Here is a 25,144-nt window from a genome sequence, read left to right on the forward strand (position 1 = left end):
CCTCCTCTGCGATGCCCACTCTCACTTTCATAACAAGACTTGGGCTTTTCCTCTCGATGCCCATGGTGTTTCTGAATATTTCTGCTACTTATAAATCACTTATAATTGTTTGTTTCCTTATTGTTTTCCCTTTGAGACGGTAGTTGTTAATTGTAGGTTCTGTGTCTTATCTCCATAGCTTTAGAATATGACACAGTGTCTGATATAAGCACACACTTCGTAAATAATAAATAAATGACTAAATGTTTTATTCCTTCATTCAACAAGTACTGATTATCAAAATATTCATCCATGGGTTCGAGTGGTTTAACTTTTAGTAGCTGAGTTACCCTGGAGGTGGGCACAAGGTAATGTACAAACAGAACATAGAAATCCAAACAGATGTCATTAGGGAAGCTTGTGTGCAGGTAGGAAGATCACAGCCACTAAGATTATGCTCTGGGTCATAATACCTTATCTCCAGAGAGGCAGGACTGTCTGCGTTAAGGGAAACTCTTCCTCGGAAGGGTCTAGAAAACCATGAAGACTGCTAGAACAAGAATGAAGATGGAAGCCCTATCATACAAAATGGAACATTAGTGGAAACTCAGGCATAAGTTCTAATCATCATTTGAAGAATGAACCTCAAAAGTTCATAAATCTTTGAATTAGAGCTGCTCTGTAACCTTACAGGAAAGAAAAAGTGCCACGCCATAGTGGAGGTTGTTGGAGCCACAGGAAGTGGCTCAGGAGATTGGGTGGTAGATAGGACTGAATGGGCCCAGCTGTAAGAAGCTGGGTGTATTAGGCCATTCATGCTCCCCAGAAGCTGAGAAGATGCCAGTGCCACGTTTTAAAGTCTGCAAAACCATGAGCCAATTAAACCTCTTATCTTTATAAATTATCCAGTCTCAGGTATTACAGCCTACAGTACATGCCAGTGCCATGCTTGCACATGCTTTAGTCATGGTAGAAGGCAAAATTGACGAAAGCAAGAGCAAGAGAGAGAGAGAGAGTGTATGTGTATGGGGAGGGGGAGAGTGTAACACTTTACAACAACCACAGTTTGCAAGAACTCACTCACTATCATGAGAACTGCACCAAGCCCTGGAGATCTGCCTCCATGACCAAAGCACCTCCCGTCAGGTCCCATCTCCAACAATGGGGATTACAACTCAACATGAGATTTGGGTATGGAAAATTATTCAAACTATATCATTCCACCTCTCCTCCCCACCCCAAAATCTCACATCCTTCTCATGCTGCAAAATACAATCATACTTTCTCAATAGGACCCCCAAACCTTAATTTGCTCCAGCATTACTTAAAAGTCCCACGTCTAAAACCTAACTCCAAAGTTTTTTCTGGAGATAGTTTCCTTCTACCTATAAGCCTGTAAAATCAGAACAATTTATTTACTTCCAAGATACAATGTGAGTACAAGCATTGGGTAAATGGCTTGTTGCCATTCCAAAAGGGGAAAACTGACCAAAGGAAAAGTCTGCAGGCTCTACACAAGTTTGAAACCCAGCAGGGCAGTCAGTAAATCTTAAAGCTCCAAAATAGTCTCCTTTGACTCCATGCCCCACATTCTGGACATAGTGATGCAAGGTATGGGCTCCCAAGGCCTTTGGCAGCTCTGCTCTGTAGCTTTGCAGGGTTCAGTCCCTGTGGCTGCTCTCATGGGTTGGAGTTGTATGTCTGTGGCTCTTCTACACTGAGGGTGCAAACTGCCAGTGGTTCTATCATTCTGGGGTCTGGAGGATGGTGGCCCTCTTCCCACAGCTGCACTAGACAATGCCCTGGTGGGGATTTTGTGTGGGGACTCCAGTGCTACATTTCCCCTCTGTACCACCTGAATAGAGGTTCTCTGTGAGGGCTCACCCTGATAAGCAGCTTGAACACCTAGGCTTTTCCATATGTTCCATGACATCTAGGTGGAGGGAGCCAAGCCTCCACCACTCTTGCACTCTGTGTAATTGCAGGCTTAACACCATGTGGAATCTACCAAGACTTATGGTTGGCACCCTCTGGAGCTGCTTCCTGAGCTACATACACCTGTGTCCCTTTGAGCCATGGCTAGAGCTAGAGCAGCCAGGATGCAAGGAGCATTATCCTGAGATTGTGCAGGGCAGCAGAGCCCTGGGCCTGGCCCACGATATCATTCTTCCTTCCTAGGTCTTTGAACCTGTGATGGGCTATCTCAAAAGTCTCTGAAATGCTTTCCAAACTGTTTTCCTGTTGTCTTGGCTATTAGTACTTGGCTCCCTTTTAGTTACACAAATTTCTCTAACAAGTAGTTTCTCTGCAGCCTGCTTGGATTCCTCTCCAGAAAATGCTTTTTCTTTTGCTGCCACATGGCCAGGCTGAGAAATTTTCTAAATGTTTATGCTCTGCTTTCCTTTTAACTATAAAGTCAATTTTAAGTCATTTCTTTGCTCTGGTATCTGAACATAGGCTGTTAGAAGCACTCAGACCACATCTTGAACACTTTGCTGCTTAGAAATGTCTTCCTTCCTTCAACCTAGATACCTTACGTTGTGACTCCCAAGTTCAAGCTTCCACAGATCCCTAATGTATGGATACAATACAGCCAAATTCTTTGCGAAGGAATAATAAGGGTGACCTTTGCTCTAGTTTCCAATAATTCCTCATTTCAATCTGAAACCTTGTTAGCCTTGATTTTATTGTCCATATCACCATCAGCATTTTGGCCACAACCGTTTAATGGGTTTCTAAGAAGCTGCAAAGTTTACCTCATCTTCTCGTCTTCTGAGATGTCCAAACTCTTCTAACCTCTGCCTGTCACTTAGTTCCAAGGCTGATTCCACATTTTTGGGTTTCTATCTTTATAGCAATGCCTCACTTCTAAATATCAATTTTCTGCATTAGGCCATTGTTGCATTGCTATAAAGAAATATCTGAGACTGGATAATTTATTTTCTAAAAAAAGGTTTAATTGTTCCACAGTTTGGCAGGCCATACAAGCATGGTTCTGTCATTAGTTTGGCTTCTGTGGAGGCCTCAGGGAGCTTTTGCCCTTGGTGGAAGGTGAAGTGGGCGAAGGCACTTCACATGGCAAAAGTAGGAGCAAGAGAGACAGTAATGGGTGAGTAGGTGTCACACTTTACAACAATCAAATCTCATGAGAACTTGCTCACCATCATAAGGACAACACCAAGATGTGGGGGATCTGTCCCCATGAACCAAACACCTCCCACCAGGCCCCATCTCCAACATTTGGGATTACAATTCAACATGAGATTTGGGCAGGGACAAATATCCAAACTATGTAACTGAGGAAGCCTCTGACAGAGTTTCGAGATGGGACTGACAGCAGAAACTATGTCCATGTCTGTATCCTGGGCATTGAGTTAATAACAAATGCTCAAGAAATGTTTGTTCAATTGTTATGTCATGAATTTTTCACCATGGGCCCCTTGGTGAGAGACGTGAAACCAATGATTAGTCCCAAATCATTTGAGAAAGGTAGAGGAAAGCAAGAATGAGGAGAGCCTGAAGCCACACTAAGAATTTTAATGTGAATGCAAATCTTATTACCTAATAAGCTAGAGGCATGCATTAGATGCAGAAATATCAACCTACCTCTATCCTGAGCTGGACCTGTAATTTTTCTTTAATCTTAGGGCTTTTATAATCTGAAATGTGTACAACTACTAAATCCATATCTAGGGTCATTCCATTTTCAATGTGCTATTTTAGCTTACCAAAAGTTAAAGCACTCTCTCCCCTCCCACATTCCATTTGAGAAGTGTATCTGTTGGATTAAGGTATTTTCATCAAGGTCACCAGACTGCTTGTTAAAAGCCTTTTAGAGTCAGTCACTCCAAGAACTATAAATAGCTTTGGCTTGAAACATTGATGCGTTGAGGGAAGGGAGAGAAAAAAAGGAGAAAAAAGGTGACAGTTGACTTTTTAAAAAAAATCTATAAACATAATCCATCACATAGACAGAACCAAAAACAATAATTATCTCAATAGATGCAGAGAAGTCCTTTGACAAAATTCAACAGCCCTTTATGCTAACAACTCTCAATGAACTAGGCATTGATGGAACATATCTCAAAATAATAAGAGCTATCTATGACAAACCCACAGCCAATATCATACGGAATGGGCAAAAGCTGGATGCTTTCCCTTTGAAAATTGGCACAAGACAAGGATGCCCACTCTTACCACTCCTATTCAACATAGTATTGGAAGTTCTGGCCAGGGCAATCAGGCAAGAAAAAGAAATAAAGGGTATTCAATTAAAAAAAAAGACAAAGTCAAGTTGTTTCTATTTGTAGATGACATGATTGTATATTTAGAAGACCCCATTGTCTCAGCCCAAAAATCTCCTTAAGCTAATAAGCAACTTCAACAAAGTCTCAGGATACAAAATCAATGTGCAAAAATCACAATCATTCCTATACACCAGTAATAGACAAATAGAGTCAAATCATGAGGGAACTCTCATTTACAATTACTACAAAGAGAATAAAATATCTAGGACTACAACTAACAAGGGATGTGAAGGACCTCTTCAAGGAGAACTACAAACCACTGCTCAAGAAAATAAGAGAAGACACAAACAGACGAAAAAGCATTCCATGCTCATGGTTAGGAAGAATCAATATTGTGAAAATGGCCACACTGCCCAAAGTAATTTATAGATTCAATACTATCCCCATCAAGTTATCAATGACTTTCTTCACAGAATTGGAAAAAACTACCTTAAGCTTCATATGGAACCAAAAAAGAGCCTGCATAGCCAAGACAATCCTAAGCAAAAAAAAAGAAAAAAAACAAAAAAGCTGGAGGCATCATGCTACCTGACTTCAAACTATACTATAAGGCTACAGTTATCAAAACAGCATGGTACTGGTACCAAAACAGAGATATAGGCCAATGGGACGGAACAGAGGTCTCAGAAATAATGCCACACATCTACAACCATCTGATCTTTGTCAAACTTGACAAAAACAAGCAATGAGGAAAGGATTCCCTATTTAATAAATGGTGTTGGGGAAACTGGCTAGCCATATGCAGAAAGCTGAAACTGGATCCCTTCCTTACACCATATACAAAAATTAACTACAGATAGATTAAAGACTTAAACATAAGACCAAACACCATAAAAACCCTAGAAGAAAACCTAGGCAATACTATTCAGTACATAGGCGTAGGCAAGGACTTCATGACTAAAACACCAAAAGCAATGGCAACAAAAGCCAAAACAGACAAATGGGATCGAATTAAACTTAAGAACTTCTGCACAGGAAAAGAAACCATCATTAGAGTGAACCAGCAACCAACAGAATGGGAAAAACTTTTTGCAATCTACCCATCAGACAAAGGGCTAATATCCAGAAGATATTAAGATCTACAAAGAACTTAAATCAAGAAAAAAAGCAAACAATCCCATCAAGAAGTGTGCAAAGGATATGAACAGACAATTCTCAAAAGAAGACATTTTTGCAGCCAACAAACATATGAAAACAAGCTCATCATCACTAGTCATTAGAGAAATGCAAATCAAAACACATTGAGATACCATCTCACCCAGTTAGAATGGCAATCATTAAAAAATCAGGAGACAAAAATACTGGAGAGGATGTGGAGAAACAGGAACGCTTTTACACTGTTGGTGGGAGTGTAAATTAGTTCAACCATTGTGGAAGACAGTGTGATGATTCCTCAAGGATCTAGAACTAGCACTACCATTTGACCCAGAAATCCCATTACTGGGTATATACCCAAAGAATTGCAGTTGACTTTTTAAAAGCCATTGCCATATTACAGATTTGAAATGCTTTTTAAATTTTTCTTTCCCATGAGTTTGAGGTTTATGAGACATGTTGATCTGAATGGGCATGGCCCATGTTGAGAAAGTTGTGGGAGATGGTTGGTATTTTTCTTGGTTGCACATTCATATTGTTCTTCCTGTAACGGTTAGGAGTATTTCTCTTGAAGAACTATTAATAGTCTATATTTTTAAATCTTGTAAACAGTTGTGCATAACTGATGGTGTTTTCCTCTGTAATAGTTACATGTAAGCTTTGTGTCAAAATTTTGCTTGACTTCTTATTAGAGTGAGACATTTTTCAAACTGAATAAAAATAACAACCGTTACTGAACACTGACTATGTTCCAGGTACTGGACTAAGCACTGAGCATGCACTTATACTAACAAATGTCTCCATTTACAGATGAGAGAAGTAAGACTTGGAGAAATTAAGTAAGATGACCGTGGTTAACTCAGACCTCATTCTATTTGATGCCAAAGTTTGTGCAGCATATATGACATCTAGACCACAAACTCAAGCATATATGAAATAACTCATTTTTATAAAATTAACTAAAATTGTTCTCATAGTCTATTTTGCTATAGTGGTAGAGAATTCTATTGAAGTCACTACTGGGACTTGCAACACCGAAGAGGTGTGCCAAAGTCCTAACGTTAGTTATAAGGAGTGCCACATCATCTGAGATGTAATTATTTGTCCTTGGTTCGCTGGGTACCATTGAGAGTCTCACTGTTCCAGACTGTGTGATCGTTTCCGCTGACATATACCACCTCCCTGGGGTGGTATTTTGCTACTGAGAAATGTCTGGGCCCTTCACTTTGACCCTCTTTTTGGTTCAGGGGACATAGCTCCCTCTTCCCAAGCTTCTGAAAATATTCTCTCCATCCTGCATTCTCAGGATAACAGTAGCATAGTTTCTCTGCATCTATTTATTTTCTCATATAGAAAGAAGTTCTTATGTAACAACAACAACAAAAAGCTTTAAGTATCTTTTAGTTTTCTACCCTATAAAAATCCTAGAGGCTGAGCAGTTCAAAAATTTCAGTTGTGAGGTAGGAAAATATAGGCACAATAAATAAGCTAATATTCCACAAATTATTCTGCTACAGGTCTTCTTTCTTTAGGTTTACCAGATAGTTTGGTCTGAATGGGTATGGTCCATTGACAGAGCATCATGAGCTTTGATTATTGTGTCTTTTCCTTGCAAATCTATTTTCTAGCACCCACTGAGAGGAATAGTTGTTTTTCTTATAAACCACTGGTTTATTTTTATTTTATGGATGCTGTGAGTCATATAACAGACTACATTTTCCTTTCTGCAGGTTTTTTGGAGACATTTTGACCAGACATGTGTCTGTGTACTCTGATATTCTTAAGACGTATTTTCTTAATTGTATAAAATAATACTAATGTAAATATAAATATAAAATATTGATATAAAATAATAATAGTACTCTGTTATTCTTAAGATATAACTTTCTGAATTGTATAGAATAAGAGAGATTTGTTTTGTTTATATTATTTTATTTTAATTTTCATAGTTTTTTTGGGGAACAGGTGGTGTTTGGTTACATGAGTAAGTTCCTTAGTAGTGATTTGTGAGGTTTTGATGCTTTTAAAATACTATGTTTTATTATATATGTCAGGGCCTGGGAGGGGAGATACCTAATGAAACTGGTCTCTTGTTTGGTCTCTTCTTAAAATTTTAATCTTTCTGTTTTGAAAACATCTAGTTTCCAGATTTTTATATAGCATTATTACTACCTCTACTTGTTTTAGACCTGATGTTACAAATACCAAAGGAAAAAAAGTCTTTGTGTCTCTTTAAGTATTTGTTTTTCTTCAATGGAATTTGGGGAAGAAGGTTGCAGGTCAGCCCAAGGAGGTGGAGCTGGGGATAAACTACAGCAAGGAGAGCTCAGTGTGGTTCTGCAAGTACTCACACTTCCTCAGCCCCAGGCAGCACGGCAGACCTGAACTTCCCCACCCTTTGGGACTGGAGAGAATTGAATTTATTTCCGCTGCAGTTCCAGTAGGTTGCCATGCTCTCCGTGGGCACTCAATAAATATTGACTCAATTGCGTGTTGTCCTGGATTATCTTCCTTTCTCTCTTTTCCTTCCCCAGCTCCTCTAGCTGGTTTCTTGGTTTTTTTGAAAATTATATGTATTTTTTTCAGTGTTTCGTTTGTTTTTATGTCATTAGTTTTCAGTGTTAGGCCTCCCGCTGTTCTACATATTACTTCTTTGGGTTTGTTTTCTCTGTCTGGGTCTTGCCTCACAACTTGTCTCTGAATGTGTCCTTCTTTGTTTTCTTGCTTTGAGACTCTCTCTGTTCCTGTATTCCTCCTTTATCTCTCTTTATGTCTCTCCCTCTGTCTCTGTCTCTCTCTGACACTTCCCCATGCTCCTTTCTATACTTCTGCTTGTTCCCTTCCAGAACTGTCATCAAAAATCATTGCATTTTCCTAGAAGAAGTTGAATACACTAAAAGATTTGTATACATGCTCAGAATAATTCATTTTATGGTTTTTTTTTTCTTTGAAACAGCAGTTTCAGTCACCAAATATAGGAACTTGGGAAAAGTGGATTGGTGTCTATGTTAACCATAATACATTCTAAATCATACAGAGCGATTAAATCAGCTCTCCTGTGGGTTTTCTATTTGCCCTCTGCCCAGACAGGATTGCATTCCTCTGCACATTCTGACACAAATGCAGTGACATTTCACCAGGCAACTATTAGCCTAGAGGGAATACTCAGCTTCTCCCTTCCCCTAGTGCTTTAAACCTCATTCCAACAATTTGGCCTAAGATGTTGGCACAGAAATATTGGTTGCATAAAGTCTTTGGAGACTGACGCTAACTTTCTGCCTTTTGTGCCTCAATTTTAAGGACTAAAATGGGACATGGGTTTGCAATTGCTTTCCTTCAGCCACCTTCTGGTGAAGATCTGAAGGGTGTGATCAACATCCCTAGGGTGTGACAGGTTATGCTCCTGCTTTTGACATTAACATTAATTCTCTAAACATGGTTTGTAACTAGAAAGGTAGCAAACTTACCATTACTTAAGAAGGTGTATGGAGGATTGAACTTTTAAAGTGGCATGGGTAGACCGAGAAAAAAATTCTGTTTTTATTTTAAAAGAATACCATTTCTTTTTTCTTCTTCTTTTTATTTTTTAAATTTATTTTAGGTTTAGGGGTACATGTGTAGGTTTGTTATACAGGTAAATTGCACATCATGGAGGTTTGGTGTACAGATTATTTCATCATCCAGATAATTAGCAGAGTACCTGATGGGCAATTTTTCAAATCGCTCTCTCCTCCCAACCTCCAACCTCAAGTAGGCCACAGTGCCTACTGTTCCTTCCTTTATGTTCATGTGTACTCAGTGTTTAGCCCCCACTTATAAGTTAGAATATGTGGTATTTGGATCTCTTTTTCTGCATTAGCTTGCTTAGGATTACAGTCTCCAGCTTTACCCTGTATTGCTGTAAAAGACATAATCTAGTTCTTTTTATGGCTGTGTAGTATTCCATGTTGTATATCCATCCATGGACATTTAGGTTGATTTCATGTCTTTGCTATTGCATATAGTGCTACAGTGGACATTCACACCATGAGTCTTTGTGTAGAATGATTTCTATTCCTTTGGGTACATACTCAATAATGGGATTGCTGGGTTGAATGATAATTGTTTTAAGTTCTTTGGGGAATCACCACACAGGTTGTTTAATTTCCAGACAATTGTACTGTTTTGAATGATTTTCTTAGTATTGATTTTTATTGTACTGTAGTCCACGAGTGTGGTTGATATCATTTGTTTGTTTTCTAATTTGCTGAGAATTGCTTTATGTCCTATTGAGTGGTTGATTTTAGAGTATGTGCTATGTGCAGACAGGAAGAATGTATATTCTGTTTTGGGGGTTGAGTGTTCTGTAGATGTCTATTCAGTCCATTCGGTCAAATGTTGTGTCCATGTGTTGAATATCTTTGTTAGTTTTTTTGCCTCAATGATTTGTTTAGTATGGTCAGTGGGGTGTTAAAATCTCCTAGTATTCTTGTGTGATTATCTAATCTCTTCATAGTTCTCTAAGTACTTGCTTTATGAATTGGGGTGCACCTGTGTTGGGTGGATGTATATAGAGGATAGTAAGGTCTTCTTGTTGGATTGAACCATTTATAATTATGTAATGTCCTCCTGTCCTTCTTTTTTGTTTGTTTGTTTTGTTTTGTTTGAGACAGAGTCTCACTCTGTCACCCAGGCTGGAGTGCAGTGGCATGATCTCAACTCACTGCAACCTCTGCCTCCCAGGTTTAAGCTATTCTCATGCTTCAGCCTCCTGAGTAGCTGGGATTATAGGTGTGAGCCACAGCACCTGGCTAATTTTTGTATTTTTAGTAGAGATGGGGTTTGACCATGTTGGCCAGGCTGGTGTTGAACTCCCAACCTCTAATGATCCTCCCACCTCAGCCTCCCAAAGTGCTGGATTGCAGGGGTGAGCCACCATGTCTGATTCCTTCTTTGTTTTTTGATCATTATTGGATTAACATCTATTTTGTCTGAAAATAAAATAGTAATACCTGCTATTTTCTGATTTCCATTTGCTTGGTAAATTTTTCTCTGTTCCTTTACTTTGAACCTGTGGGTGTCATTGTCTGTGAGATGGATCTCTTAAAGACAGCACACAGTTGGATCTTGCTTTCTTATTCAACTTGTTACTCTCTGCCTTTAGTTTGGAGCATTTATCCTGTTTACATTCAAGGTTAATATTGATATGTGTAGGTTCATCCTGTAATCATGTTGTTAGCTGGTTATTATGTAGACTTGACTGTGTGGTTGTTTTATAGTGTCTATGGCCTATATACTTGTGTGCTTTTGTGGTGGCTGGTAACAGTCTTTCCTTTCCATATTTAGCACTCCCTTAATGATCTTGAAGGCAGTATCAAATTCTCTTAGCATTTGCTTGTCTGAAAATGATATTGTTTCGCCTTTGCTTATGAAGCTTAGTTTGGCTTGATATGAAATTATTGGTTGGAATTTCATTTTTTAAGAATGCTGAGGCTGGACACAGTGGCTCACATCTGTAATCCTAACACTTTGAGAGGCCAAGGTGGGTCAATTACTTGAGGTCAAGAGTTCGAGACCAGCCTGGCTAACATGGTGAAAATCCGTCTCTACTAAAAATGAAAAAATTAGCCAGGCATGATGGTGGGCACCTGTGATCTCAGCTATTCAGGAGGGTGAGGAAAAGAAGCTCTTGAACTCAAGAGGCAGAGGTTGCAGTGAGCTGAGATTGTGCCACTTCTCTGCAGCCTGGGCGAAACAGTGAGACTTCATCTCAAAAAAAAAAAGAATGCTGAATATAGGCCCCCAATCTCTTCCGGCTTATAGAGTTTCTGCTGAAAGTTCCACTGTTAGCTTGATAGGGTTCCCTTTGTAGGTTACCTACCCCTTCGCTCTAGCTTTTAACCTTTTTTCCTTCATTTTTCAACATTGGAGAATCTAATGACTATGGGTCTTGGGGATGGTTGTCTTGTATAGTGCCTTACAGGGGTTCTCTGCCGGATTTAAATGTTGGCCTCTCTAGTGAGGTTGGGAAAATTTTTATAGATGATAACCTCAAATACATTTTCCAAGTTGCTTCCTTTCTCTCCCTCTCCTTGGGATGGCAATGAATTATAGATTTGATCTCTACACAATCCTGTATTTCTCAGGTTTTGTGCATTCTTTATTGTTTTTGCGTTAGTTTTGTCTGATGAAGTTATTTCAGAGAAGCAATCTCTCAAGCTCTCAGAATCTCTCCTCAGCTTGATTGATTCTGCTGTTAATACTTGTTATTGTATTATGAAATTCTTAAAGTGAGGTTTTCAGCTCTATTAGTTGTTTGATTCTTTTTTTAAGTAACTATTTTATCTTTCATCTCCTCAATTGTTTTATTATATTCCTTAGATTTAGTGGATTAGGATTCAACTTTATCCTGAATATCAATGATCTTCATTTCCGTTCATATTCTGAATGCTAGTTCTGACATTTCGGTCATTGCAGCCTGGTTAACAACCTTTGCTGGGAACTACTATAGTCATTTGGAGGTAAGAAAGCATTTTTGCTATTTTTTGTTGTTGTTGTTGCCATAGTTCCTGCACCGTTTTTTTGTCATTGATGTGGGCTGATGTTTCTTCAGTCTTTGAAGTTGCAGTCCTTTGGATGGGCTTTTTGTTTTTATCTTGTTTGTTTCCCTTGAGGGTTTGATTGTGGTTCTTGGTGGGTTTAGACAACTGGCTTCAGTAGTCGGCCAGGTGTGGTGGCTCATGCCTGTAATCCTAGCACTTTGGAAGGCCAAGGTGGGTGGGTCACCTGAGGTTGGGAGTTTGAAACCAACCTGACCAACATGGAGAAACCCCATCTCTACTAAAAATACAAAATTAGAGAGGTGTGGTGGCAGGTGCCTATAATCTAAGCTACCGCAGGGGGCGGGGGTTAAGCAGGAGAATCACTTGAACCCGGAAGGCGGAGGTGGTGGTGAGCCGAGATTGCGCCATTGCACTCCAGCCTGGGCAACAAGAGCAAGACTCCGTCTCAAAAAAGAGAAAAAAAATAAGACAACTGGCTTCACTTATAGCCTGCTCCTGGATGTTAGAGGAGATCCCTCCAATTGCTGTCTTGATGACTGTTTCTTTTGTTGTGTGTTCTGGTCCACAGGACTCCCTTAGGCAGGGGATGCAGTCAGCAGACAAGCCATATCCTTGCTGGGTTGGCCCTAAACTTGTTTGAGTGCTTCCCAAACAAGACAAGTTTGCACCTGTCTACAGAGTTTAGGCAAAAGCAGAACCACTGAGCTGGAAACTCTAGCAGGTATGGGCCATCTTGCCATGAGAGGCAGGGGTAGGTGGAGTTGCCCACCCTGCCATCTTGGTGTTTCCAGGGCAACAGGAAGCTGTACCCCCAACAAATTCAGATAGAAGTGGAACCTCTGAATTGGAAGCTCTGGCAAGCATTACCCACTTGGCTTCGAGTGGTAGGGGTTGGTAGGGTCACTCATCTTGCCATCTCAGTGTTTTTCAGGACAATGGGAGGCTTTGCCTGCTAGCTGAGTTCAGGTAGAGGAGGATTTTCTGGGCTCGAAGGTCTAGCTGGCATTACCTACACCTTGGCTACCATTGGCATGGGTGTATGGTGTCACCCATCCTACCATCTGAGTATTTCCCAGGACAACAGAATGCTGCACCCTTGGCTGAGTTTCCATAGATGTGGGACTGCTAGGCTAGAAGCTCTAGCAGGCATTGCCCACCTGGTTATCAGTGGTGGGGGTGGGTGGGATTGCTTATTCTGCCATCTAGGTGCTTTCTGGGATAGCAGGAGACTGCGGCTGCTGGCCAAGTTCAGGCAGAAGCAGCACCACTGGACTGGAAGCTAGTGCTGAGCCCTGTCCAATGAGGTGAGGATAGATCAATCTTATTTCTCCCAGACACTGCAACTGTGGCGTCTGTTGGAGCTATGGAGCCAGTGCTGGTCTGCTTTGAGGCCAAAGGCTTGTAGAGGCCCTCTTGTACTCAAGAGTTGCCTCCACAAAATGACCAGGTGGCTCTCTACCTCAGTTTAGTATCACAGATGGGAGTGTGGGGGACCAGAAGGATTCTCCCATTCCCAGTCTTGCATTTGTCTCTGTGAATCTTCTAGGGGCTCTCACTCACTCACCCTTTACTATGTGGGAAAGGTTCTCCTGGTTTCATACTAAGCCCAGACAGGCTTATGTCTGGCTTTGCTTCTCTCTGCTCTGTGTCCCCCTACTGTCTTGATGGATCCAAACATGGTTTCTCAGATGTTTGCCCTGCAGGGTCAGTGTTCACTCGCCCTTTCGTTTCCTCTCTGAAAGCAGCACACCTGAACTGCTTCTAGTCTATCATTTTGGCCCCTCTAATCTCTTTTTCTTGGAGCTCTCATTATCGAGGGCCTTACATGTTCCAACCGCTTTATGCAAAATATCTCAATCCTTACAGAAACTGTAAAAGGTAATATGATACCTATTTTGTAGATGAGAAAACTGAAGCTAAGAAAAGTTAAGTAACTTGACAAAGGTCATACAAAATAGCAAAGTTGAAACTTGTTGAACATGAGTATTTTTATGTTCCTGAGGGGAGTTTTTGTGCCTGGAAAAAAACCTGTTTAACATTATTTTGGTGCAAAAGTAGTGTTCAAATTATTTAAACTCTTGTTCTTCTTAGCCTTTTATGCTAGTGTATAAATCTTATTAATGCATTCATAAATATAGCAAACATAATTATTTTGAAGGACGATTTTACAACTTAATTAAATTCCTTAAATATTTAAGCACATTTATTAATGTAACATACTTCTATTTTCTTTTTAAGTATACCAATTGAGCAACTTAAGAAACTCCCCAAGAACTTAAGTCACTCTTATAAGCGTAATAAATTAAATTTATAGGTATGATGAACCTGAAGTTCTCTTAAATGTTCCAAGTAAGATTTTAATCTGAAATTACAAGCCTAAAGCAATTACTCACTTACTTTAGCCTGGAATTACAATGTTGACCTGTTATAAAAAGTCCAATTTTCTTAAATAATACTAATAATTAAATTCTAAATAGAAATATTCCTAAATAAAGAGGTTTTACAGTTGTGACTTTGACATTTTCATGCTCTATAATACTAAATGTCGCCATCAATAAAAGATTAGAACATAGCCAGGTACAGTGGCTCATGCCTGTAATCCCAATGTAATCCCAGCACTTTGGAAGGAAGGCCAATCACTTGAGGTCGGTTGTTCGAGACCAGCTAGGCAAACATGGCGCAACCCCATCTCTACTAAAAATACAAAAATTAGTCAGGCATTGTGGTGCATGCCTGCAATCCCAGCTACTTGGGAGGCTGCGGCAGGAGAATCACTTGAACCCAGGAGGCGAAGATTGCAGTGAGCCAAGATCGTGCCACTGCACTTCAGCCTGGATGACAGAACAAGACTCCATCTCAATAATTTTGAGACCCTTATCAGTAATGCTGTTGGGTGGGACACGCTGATTCTTTTTCTCTATCTCAGTGCCTTCTGAATTAGACAGAATTTTGATAGCCTCCAAGGTATCCACCCCCGGGTATACACAAGCTGTATAATCATCTCCCCTTGAATGTAGGCAGAAGCTGGGAATATCATGAGTTATAACTCAGATGTTACATTATATTGCCAAACGTATTTTCCAGATGCATTGAAGTCTCCTAGTCAATTGATTTTGAGTTAATTAAAAAGGAAAAGTTCCTGGGTTGGTTTGACTTAATCAGGTAAAACCTGAAAAGAGACAAGCAGCAGCAATAGCAGGAGCACCACCACTTTCCTGCTGACCTTGGAAGATGATCTCAAGCCTCAGATGAGATCACAGACCTGGCTGACACTTTGATTTCAGCCTAGTGAGATCCTGAGCTGAAGACCAAGCTAATGCATCCCCAGACTCCCACACAGAAATTGTGAGATAGTAAAATTGTGTTGTTTTAAATTACTAAATTTGTGATTTGTTAGAAAGCAATAGAAAATTAATACCTTCTCTAACTGGGATGGTCTTATCATCTGTGCCCCTTAAATTCAATGTATACGTGTCTAATTCTGTTCACTCACAGAGATTGGAAACCCCACACAGGCTGCTATAGAATTTTGTATCATTTTCTGGCTGAGATATTTTAAGTGTCTTTCTATGTAAAGGAACTCCATCACATTACTAGATTCTTGTAAATAGGAACATGAGGGGGATCCTCTATATTTGTTTTGTGCTTCCTTTATTTGAGTCACAACTCTTTTAGATATTAAAATAACATCCCATTGAATTCTGTATATTTTTGGCACTTTGTCTAACTATTACAAGATCATTTTCCTGAAAACACTAGAGCCAATATTTCTTTGATTCTAAAGAGTTAGACTCTTTTTACTTCTTTTAGTGACCAGGAATAAGGTAAGTTTTTGAGTGTTGAATTAATATTGAGATTTTTCTTATTGCACTTCATTCTGAGAGCATTCTAAAATTTCTTTGGCTTGGACTTCTGAGGTTCTCTGTGGTTGTTTTGAAGCAATAGTAGTTATATTCTAACATCACTCACTCCGTCCGTTAAAAATATGTAATACTCCATCAAATGATTTTTTTTTTCCTCTCCAGATGAAGTCTTGCCCTGTCCCCTAGGCTGGAGTACAATGGCGCGATCTCGGCTCATTGCAACCTCTGCCTCCGGGTTTAAGCAATTCTCCTGCCTCCGCCTCCTGAGTAGCTAATATGACAGGCATGCGCCACTACGCCTGGCTAATTTTTTTGTATTTTTAGTAGAGACAGGGTTTCACCAGGTTGGCCAAGCTGGTCTCAAACTCCTGACCTAAAGATCCACCTGCCTTGGCCTCCCAAAGTGCTGGGATTACAGACATGAGCCACCGCGCCTGGCCCATCAAATGATTTTTAAGTCCATCTGTGCATTTATTCATTAAGTTTTTCTTCTACCAGTACAATGATAATTAACCCATATATGTACACAACACTCTAAGAAAGATACAAAGAATAAAATATACCATTTCTATTCTGTAAGACTTTATGATCTAGTTGGAAACAAGATATAGATGCAAAAAATTTTGCATTCAAAATAATATGAATTAAGTGATACATATATTACGCTACATGATGGATACAAAATGTAAGTGAAGGTAGAGATGAGAGTAAGTTTAAAAACTTCATGGAACAAGAAGTATTTAAGCTCATTCATTTATTCATTCAACAAGCATGAATTTAGAAACTTCAGTGTGTCAGGCATAAGTTTGACACTCTGATTTCAGTGACTTAAATTCTAAATAGAAATATTCCTAAATAAAGAGGTTTATTTAGGGTCTGAGGACCCAAGAATATGGTACAGGCCCTCCCTTTATCAAGCTCACAGTCTAATTGAGGAAACAAAAAAAAAAAAGGAAAAGAAAAGACTTATGATATACAATATGATAAATGTTGTTACAGTGTTGTGTGTAACATGCAATCCAAACCAAATGGGGAGGGGAATAATGCTGGCAATAAGGATGGGAGGGAGCATATGGCAAAGGAATTTTCAAAGGGGATATTCTTGCTGAACCTGTTAGAAAAAATAATACTGCCTTTTTGTTGATCATTTCTTATGCTCCAAGAATGGCCCTAAGCACTTTTATACTAATAAACCTCATATGATCCTCACAACAACTTCTTGTGATTAGGGATTGCTAAAGACTGCATATCTGTGTCCCCCATACCCACCCACCAAATTCATATGTTGAAACCCTAATCCCCAGTGTGATGCTATTTAGAGATAAAGCTTTGGGAGATAATTAAGTCATGAAGGTGGGACCCACATCATGGGACTCATACCCTTTTAAGAAAAGACAGGAGAGAGCTTTCTTTCTTTCTCTAATTTCTCCCCCATTTGAGGATACAATGAGAAGACTGACATCTGCAAACCAAAAAGAGGACACTCACCAGACACCGAATCTGCAGGCACCCTGATTCTGAACTTGCCAGCCTCCAGAACTGTGAGAAATACATTTCTGTTGTTTAAGCCACCTAGCGTGTGGTATCTTGTTATAGCATCCAGAACTGACCAAAACAGGGATACAATGCCAATGGGGAGTAGTTCCTAAAGAAGTGACCAAAATCATCAGACCACATCTCATCATCCCTCTGCCTGGGACACCATCTCCCAGATACCGCAAGGCTCACTTCCTCATTCATTCAGATTTCCATCTAAATACATCTTATCAGAAAAGCCTTTCCTGATCAACCTGTCAAAAGCACAACCTCTCTCTTCCCTCTCTTCTCTTCACTCCCACATCATTCTCTGCATCCTTACTCTGCTTTAGTTTTCATCATGGCAATTATTAGACATTTTCTATCTCCTCTAACTAGAATAAGGGCCTCGTGAGGACAGAAATTTTTTTGCTATTCTTTATCCCCAGTGCTAAGCACAGATCCTGGCACACATTAGATGCTCAATAAATATGGTTGAATTCATGAATAGATGAATGAAGTGACTTGCCAAGGTCATACTGTTGGTAGATGGTAGAGCTGGCCCTTGGACCAAAATTTGTTTGACTCCATTGACCCAGTTCTTAAATACTTCTCCTTACTTCTTAGAAGGAAGAAAAAGTTAACACTAGAGAGCTAATAAGCTGCAACATAGGGGATGTAAGAAGGAGGGTCCCAAAGATGAAACGAGTGAAATAGTTTGGGACCAATAATGAAGCATCTGGAAGTGTTGGAAGAGAAGTCTATCATTTTTCCTTTGGGCATGAAGGAAAAGCTTACTGAGTGGGGGTAAGAGCCCCTCAGAGTGCTAATGATGAGGGCTTGAGACCACCTGAGAGGGGAAAGGACTTTTATATGGACTCTAAAAACACTTCAGATCTGGTTTCATTTCCATTGAAATTCTACAGTACACTGCTCCCTCAAAGGGACTAAGCAGAGAATTGAGTAAATATATTCCCTCCTGGCACTTTTCACGTGTGACTTGGTATAACCCGTTAAAGGCTTTAGCTTTAGGTTACGGTCTGCTTTGATCTCCAGGCTCTTTTGCTGATTTCTTGCATGTCGTTGGTTATAATTATTACAGTTCTTTCTCCTTTCGACCCAAAACTGTGTAATTTGTCCTATTGATAATGTTCCTGCCTTCCATATTTTTCATGGCATGAGGAAGGCTCAGGTTTCTAAATCTATAGTTTTTGTATTTTTTATGGCATGGGAAATGACTGAAATTTGCTTCCTTTCTGTTCTAGGTTCTAAGATGGTAGATTTTCTTATTGCTCCTAACTATACTTACTTTTCAACAAAGTCTCTAAATGATATTTCTCTGTATTTAAATTTCAAATTCTTGATATCTTCTCTGTGGTGCATTAGAGAATACAAAGCAGATTTTAAAAATCTGTTTTGCTTGTGAACTGGCTGATTTATATTAGCTCTTATTTTCTAGCTGGGTGGTTATGCTGTTTCATAATATTCCAAAATTCATATTCAGACACAAACTGTAGACCAGTATGTAAACAAGAGCAAAGAGTAGAAAAATATTTTCTTTCTTCCCTTAGGTTTGGATATAAGATTCTATTTAGCTGTTTCTGAGTAACTCAAAATAGGTATGGGAAAAAAGGCAGCTTTATGTGTGTTTGTTCCTGACTGGAAAGCAGTGAAGCAATAACACTGTTTCTAGCTTTCATTTTGGTGTTAATCAAAGCATGCAAGGCTGTGGGAGTTGACTATTTGACAATCAGCAGAAGAGTGCCATGTACACTAGCAAGCGCTCTCCTGGCCTTTCTCCAAGCTGAGATTCCAGGAGGAGCGAACATCCCCAACAAGCCCTCCGAGCAGAAGTGGAAGTCGTGGTTGTGTTGCAATAGGCTTCTCACAGTCATGAAGGCGCATCAAAGTGATGGGCTTTTATGAATTCAGGCAGATCCAAAGACTCTGAAAAACCACCATTTAAAAGATAAATAGTAGGCTTCCGGAGACAATTAAAGAGAAGGTTAGGGAAGTTCAGGAACGTCAAAATGTATCAATGTTGATCCGATTTTTTTCAGTCTCCCAGGAATTTTAAAAATTGTGTATATTTAAGGTATACAACATGATGTTTTGACATACATTTACATAGTGAAATAATTGCTACATTCAAGCAAATTAATGCATCAGTCGTTTCACATCACCTGTCTGTGCCTGTGTGTTTGTTAAGAGCACCTAAAAGATACTGTTTTAGCAAATTTCCAGAATACAATACACAATCATTAACCATAGTCTTCATGGTATAATTTAGATCTCTAGACTTATTTATCCTATATATGTTCCCTTTAACCTACATCTTCCTTTTCTTCACGCCATCTCACACTTTTAAATTCATCTGAGATGTGAACAAAAGCACGATCTATGCTAAAAAACTAGGCTTTGGTTTATGAATTTGGGGATTGTTTTTTTTTTCTGATGGAAAAGACTGTGGGGCATAGGATGTAGTTGTGCTGCTGTTTAGCCATGGATTTGTGCAAATTAGAAAAAGATGCCTGTTTCTTTGGGATTCACCTTCCCTCTCCTCTGCCTGGCACCCTCATGGTATGAATAATGTGCCTAACAATTTGCAGCAACCCTGAGATAGGGTGTACCATGGTGCACTGCAGGAGTGAAGTAGGTTTATTAGAAAAGACAGTGCTTGAGAACAGCTGAATTTATGTGGCATTAAAGATTCCCCCCTTTTCATGACTTAGATTTAACTATTATATTTGCCCTTTAGCGATATGCAAACTAACCCCTCAAATCTAAATTCAGTACCAGTACCTCAACCGGATTTCCACTTAAGATTACGCTCTGTTTTGGTTGGCTTATATTTTATTTGATTTCTGTTAAATGATAAATATAATTTTTATTTATCTGTTGGACAAGTTTAGTATGAAAATGCAAAGGCAACCTAAAATTACATGTAAATAGTAACAAGGCTCACATTCAGAGAAAATTAAATGACCGAAAGAAAAACAAAATAAGAATCATAATGGTAACTGGACAATACATCAATGTTCAGATTAGGTTTCTATACCAAGCTAGTGTTTAAGTCCTTTCATATGGCTTATGATCAATAGTTTTCTTCTTGCAGTGATAATTATCGGTTAGATAATTGCTGATTGACATCCTGGTAAAACCTTGAGCTGAGAAGGAGAACCATCAGATCACTAACTTCCTCTTGAAGGCACCACGTCTGTTTCTAGGAGTCGTTCTTAGGCTTCTTCCCTTGGGTCAGTTTACTTTTATTACTGTTAGGAGCCACTTTCCATCTTACTTCATCAATATCATTGCTCTTTTCCTGTCCTTCATCTCCAAATGAAGGACTCTCTATCCTTTCTGAGTGACGTATTTAACTGAAATGCTTTAAACATGCATAAACTCTTCATATCTTTCAGAAACTCTATTTGACATTCCATGTTGTGCCCCTTCAATGATTATGGCTTACTCTTTTATACACAGACCACTAGGCAAGGTCCTGCAGAAACACAGAGTGAAGGAAGCCTAGACCCTCCACTCAGTGAACGTTCAACAGACAGCAATAGAAGTAACAATCACTGCCATTTATTTAACACTCATTTTGTCACAGGAGGACTCTATTCATTTTTTCTTTCACCTCTTATTTCTGACACTCCTGTAACATAAGTATTCTTACCATTTTACCAATGAGAACACTGAGGCTTATGGAATTAAGTGGTCTTCTTAAGATCAGAAAGCCAATAAGTGATGTGGATGTGAAATTTGAAATGCCCAGATCTATCTTCTAACCTCTGGAAACTAGTGGAGGATGATAAAAAAAAAGTAGACATAAAACAACTATAATACAAAATATTGGCGCAATAACTTATGCTAGAATCTACCTTAAGTGTCACCTCTTCCAAAGTCCCTCTGGTGTACCTTATCTTGGTAAATGGCACAGTTATCCACTCAGCTGCCCTGGTCCCTCTGACCTTATCCTAAACAGTTGCATTGTCTTATCAGTTTTAGCATTTAAATATTTATCTCCACAGACATTATCTTTTCTTACTGTAACAGCCTGTTCTCCTCACATAACCCTCCCTGACCTATCCTTCATGGTGCTATCAGAGAAACTGGTATTTATCATGTTTATACTAAAAACCTTTTAACCATTCTTCTTAGGACAAAGTCCAAACTCCTCAGTCTGGCACAAAAAGCCCTTCAAGATATGGCTATGGTTTTTCCCTCTGGTTCTATCTCTAGAGTTACCTGCAGGAGTTAGTTATATATTCATAGGAATTTTGGTTTTGTTCCTTAAGTACCTTAAACATAATAAGCCCCCTTACTTTCTTCATAACTATTGACATGCTATCCTCTCTGGAACCTGATTCTTGGCTGCAGTTGCTTTCACTCAACCTGCAAAACTCTGCTTCACCTTCTCCAGGCTGGGTTTTCCTGACTTCCTCACTACCTGGCTGTATTAAGTGGCACTCCTTTGGATTTCAAGTATAACCTTCAATTCCACTGTCATAAAACTCACCCCATTCTGTGTTAACCAGCAGTGCCTTTGTTAGTCTCTGGACATAGACCACGAGCTTCTAGCAGCAGGGACTATCATTCATCACACAGGCACTCGATTAAGGATTGTTTAACGAAAAAATAAAGAAACAATAACTCCCAAGTTATTTCTATTTGATTTTGAAATGCATTTCCTGAATTCCCGTTAGATATAAACACACTCACTCACAAACTGCAGATGCCACCCTCAGACCTACAGTTAGATATTAATAAAGCAGCTAGAAACATTTTAATGAATTGTAAAGGCGCAACACTCCTGGCACGCTCTGTTTCTCAGTTCTTGTTATTCTATTCTCTCTCTCATTCACTATAATGGATAGAAGTCCGTCTTAAGAAAAAAGAAGAAGAATTTCTCCATTTTTAAAACACGAGGACATCAAATGATCTTAACTGCTGCCCCAAGGGTATGGAAATGGTCAGTGCCATATAATACACCCATTTGTGGTTTTAGATCAGATACCCTCCAGGGCAGGAACTGTGTTCTTGATACACTCTGCTTGTCTTAGAGCTTGCAGGCTTGCATAGCATTCTTCTTCTCTAAAAACAATTATAAAAATAGCATGGACTTTTTTGCAACCTTATTCATCAGCTAAGGAAGGAAAGATTACAAACTTATGCCAATGTAAGATCATTGATGGAGATCTCAAAAGGCCCTAACAGATGCTTAACAAATGCTTTATATAATATGGAAAACCATGTAAGAGAGGCATGTGCCATGAGTCTTAGACATTTGAAATTGCACTTAGAAGTAGGAATGCTATACGGAAACAAAAGTCTTTGCTATGAAATCTCACTCAGCTGAGAAGGGCAAATCCACAGCAGGGCTGAGTTAATGTTGAAAGGACTTCCTAGACCAGTTCTTTTCTTCTTTCTTTCTTTCTTTTTCTTTTTCTTTCTTTCTTTCCTCTCTTTCTCTCTTTTTCTCTCTCTCTTTCTTTTTTTGAGATGGAGTCTCACTCAGTCACCCAGGCTGGAGTGCAGTGGCGTGATCTCCACCCACTGCAACCTCTGCCTCCCAGGTTCAAGCAGTTCTCCTGCCTCAGCCTCCTGGCTAGCTGAGACTACAGGCCTGTGCCAGCATGCCTGGCTAATTTTTGTATTTTTAGTACAGACAGGTTTTCACCCTATTGGCCAGGCTGGTCTTGAATTCCTGACCTCGTGATCTGCCTGCCTTTGCCTCCCAAAGTGCTGGGATTACAGGTGTGAGCCACCGCACCTGGCCAGCTATTTATTTCTTTATAATCATCTAGGAATAAATATTTTGGGGCACTTATTATGTAACCTCTTGAGAAAAATACACAGAGGTGAGGTTGTAAAATATGGAGTTTTGGGGGGGGGAAGCTTTGGAGGAAGACAGATCTGCATTTCAAACCCAATTCTATCACTCAAGAGCTGTTGCTTTGGGGCATACTCATTAACCTCTCTGAGCCTGAGTTTCCTCACATAAAATATTGGTGATAACCCTACCTCACAGGTTGCTTCTGAGGTTTAAACAAGATAAGATTTTCAAAATGCTCAGCACAGTGCCTAACACAGAATGAATAGTAAATGGTGACTGCCACCTGTTGACATGTATTTAACACAGCTGGCACTAGGTATGACCAGTGTCAAATGAGAAGCCCACACAGAAAAACTGTTAGGAATGAAAGTGTGCTTATAGTGTTCACAGATAGATTGCACCAGCTGTCCAAGGAGCAGCATATCCTCATCACCTGTCTTCTTCCTCTGCAAATTGTAACCTCCTCAGGAGGTAGCTCACACCTGTAACCCTAGCACTTTGGGGAGCCAAAGTGGGTGGATTTTGAGGTCAGGAGTTGGAGACCAGCCTAACCAACATGGTGAAACCTCGTCTCTACTAAAAATACAAAAATTATCCAGGTGTGGTGGCGCACGCCATAGTCCCAGCTATTCGGGAGAATCACTTGAACTCGGGAGGTGGAGGTTGCAGTGAACTGAGATTGTGCCACTGCACTCTTGGCTGGGTGACAGAGAAAGACTCCATCTCAAAAAAAAAAAAAAAGAATAGGAACATTTCTTACTTCACCTTCGTATCTTTCTAGCACATAAAATAATATTGCATCTACAGCAGATCCTGTGATACATATTAAATAATATCTTATCTATGTGCTTTCTGTGAGCAGGTGATGGGCTTTTGGAAAGTAGAAACAATGTCCAACTAAAAAATAATGTTTCATTACTATTGAGTACAAACTGGAACTAAACAAAGAACAAATGGAATCTAGTTCGCCAGCTTTTCTCAGATCCTCATTCTCCTCGTATAATACACCATGACTGTGTGGTCTGAGGTTAGAAATTGATGATTTACCCACTATGTGCCAGGTACCTTATACCACCAAACCTAATTTTCTAATAATCCATGTGGGGTAAATACTGGTATGTCCACGGTACAGGTGAGAAGCTGATGCTCAATGAGGCTGAGACATCATGCAGCTTAGATTTAATTCTAGAACAGCTTGCTGCCTCCTTCCACAGGACATTGTCCCTTGTTTCAGCTATAGGGCCCTGGTGCGGAGAAAGACGTCAGGACAGGGCCAATATGCTGGGAATGGTAGTAGGGTCTTTCTTCTGCACGTCTTTCCTTGTGATTCCGGAGGAGGCTACATCACCAGGACTTTCCGCAGCATCTGCCTTATCCAACTAGGTGACAAGACCACAGACAAATCATTGTTTAAGTTAGATCCTAGCTTTTAAGTTCATATGTCAGTGTTAAATGTGAAATGCCATTTACATGACTAAGAACTATTCCCTGAATAGTCAGGACTTTGCTGTGAATTTACAGGATTTTATTACACAAAGTGTTAAAATAAGTCAGGAAAAAATTCCTTTGAAAACTACTGCCAAGATGAAATTATCGAAATGTTCCAAAGTCTATTGCTATTAGGAATAAAAGCGACAGAGAAAATTCATTTGCTGATTGCTTCCTTGATATTCTAATTACATCTTCTATAGCCTCCATACCCAATTCAACGTTCTCTTAAATCCAACAATATTTATTAAAAATAAAATAAAATAATTTAATCTACATATAACAGCCTTATTTAACAAATGATTATTAAATGTCAAGAAACACATTTTCTTTTTGGTCAGAATGAAAAATAATCTTTTAAAGTACTCGATAAGTGTGTTTTCTTATGAAGTTTGGTGACAATCATCAGTTTAACTGTGTTAACTACCAAATAGCATTTTGAGCCTGCAAGTCTGCCAGAAAACCATACTGAATGCCTAGCTTTCTACATGACCTTGAATAGCTTAATACATTTCAGAA

At 39.4% G+C, this 25,144-nt stretch overlaps 1 protein-coding gene across 2 annotated transcripts in view; it reads right to left on the minus strand.

The window, feature by feature from the left end:
* PTGER3 (prostaglandin E receptor 3) overlaps positions 1–25,144 on the minus strand; it is a 187,233-nt gene that overhangs the window by 11,638 nt on the left and 150,451 nt on the right. Inside the window, exons 4-5 of one of the 2 annotated variants that reach the window (XM_064372507.1) lie at positions 17,275–17,331; positions 14,695–14,778 (exon numbers count right to left, since the gene is read on the minus strand). The exons of the other annotated variant lie outside the window; for it this stretch is intronic. Coding sequence (XP_064228577.1) covers positions 14,695–14,778; positions 17,275–17,331 — 141 coding nt within the window. Of the gene's footprint in view, positions 1–14,694; positions 14,779–17,274; positions 17,332–25,144 lie in introns of those variants that run through there. 2 annotated transcript variants of the gene reach the window in all.

The sequence above is a fragment of the Aotus nancymaae genome, unplaced genomic scaffold (assembly GCF_030222135.1).
Source record: "Aotus nancymaae isolate 86718 unplaced genomic scaffold, 86718_ANA_hifiasm-v0.15.2.pri h1tg000007l, whole genome shotgun sequence".
Taxonomy (NCBI): Eukaryota; Metazoa; Chordata; class Mammalia; order Primates; family Aotidae; genus Aotus; species Aotus nancymaae.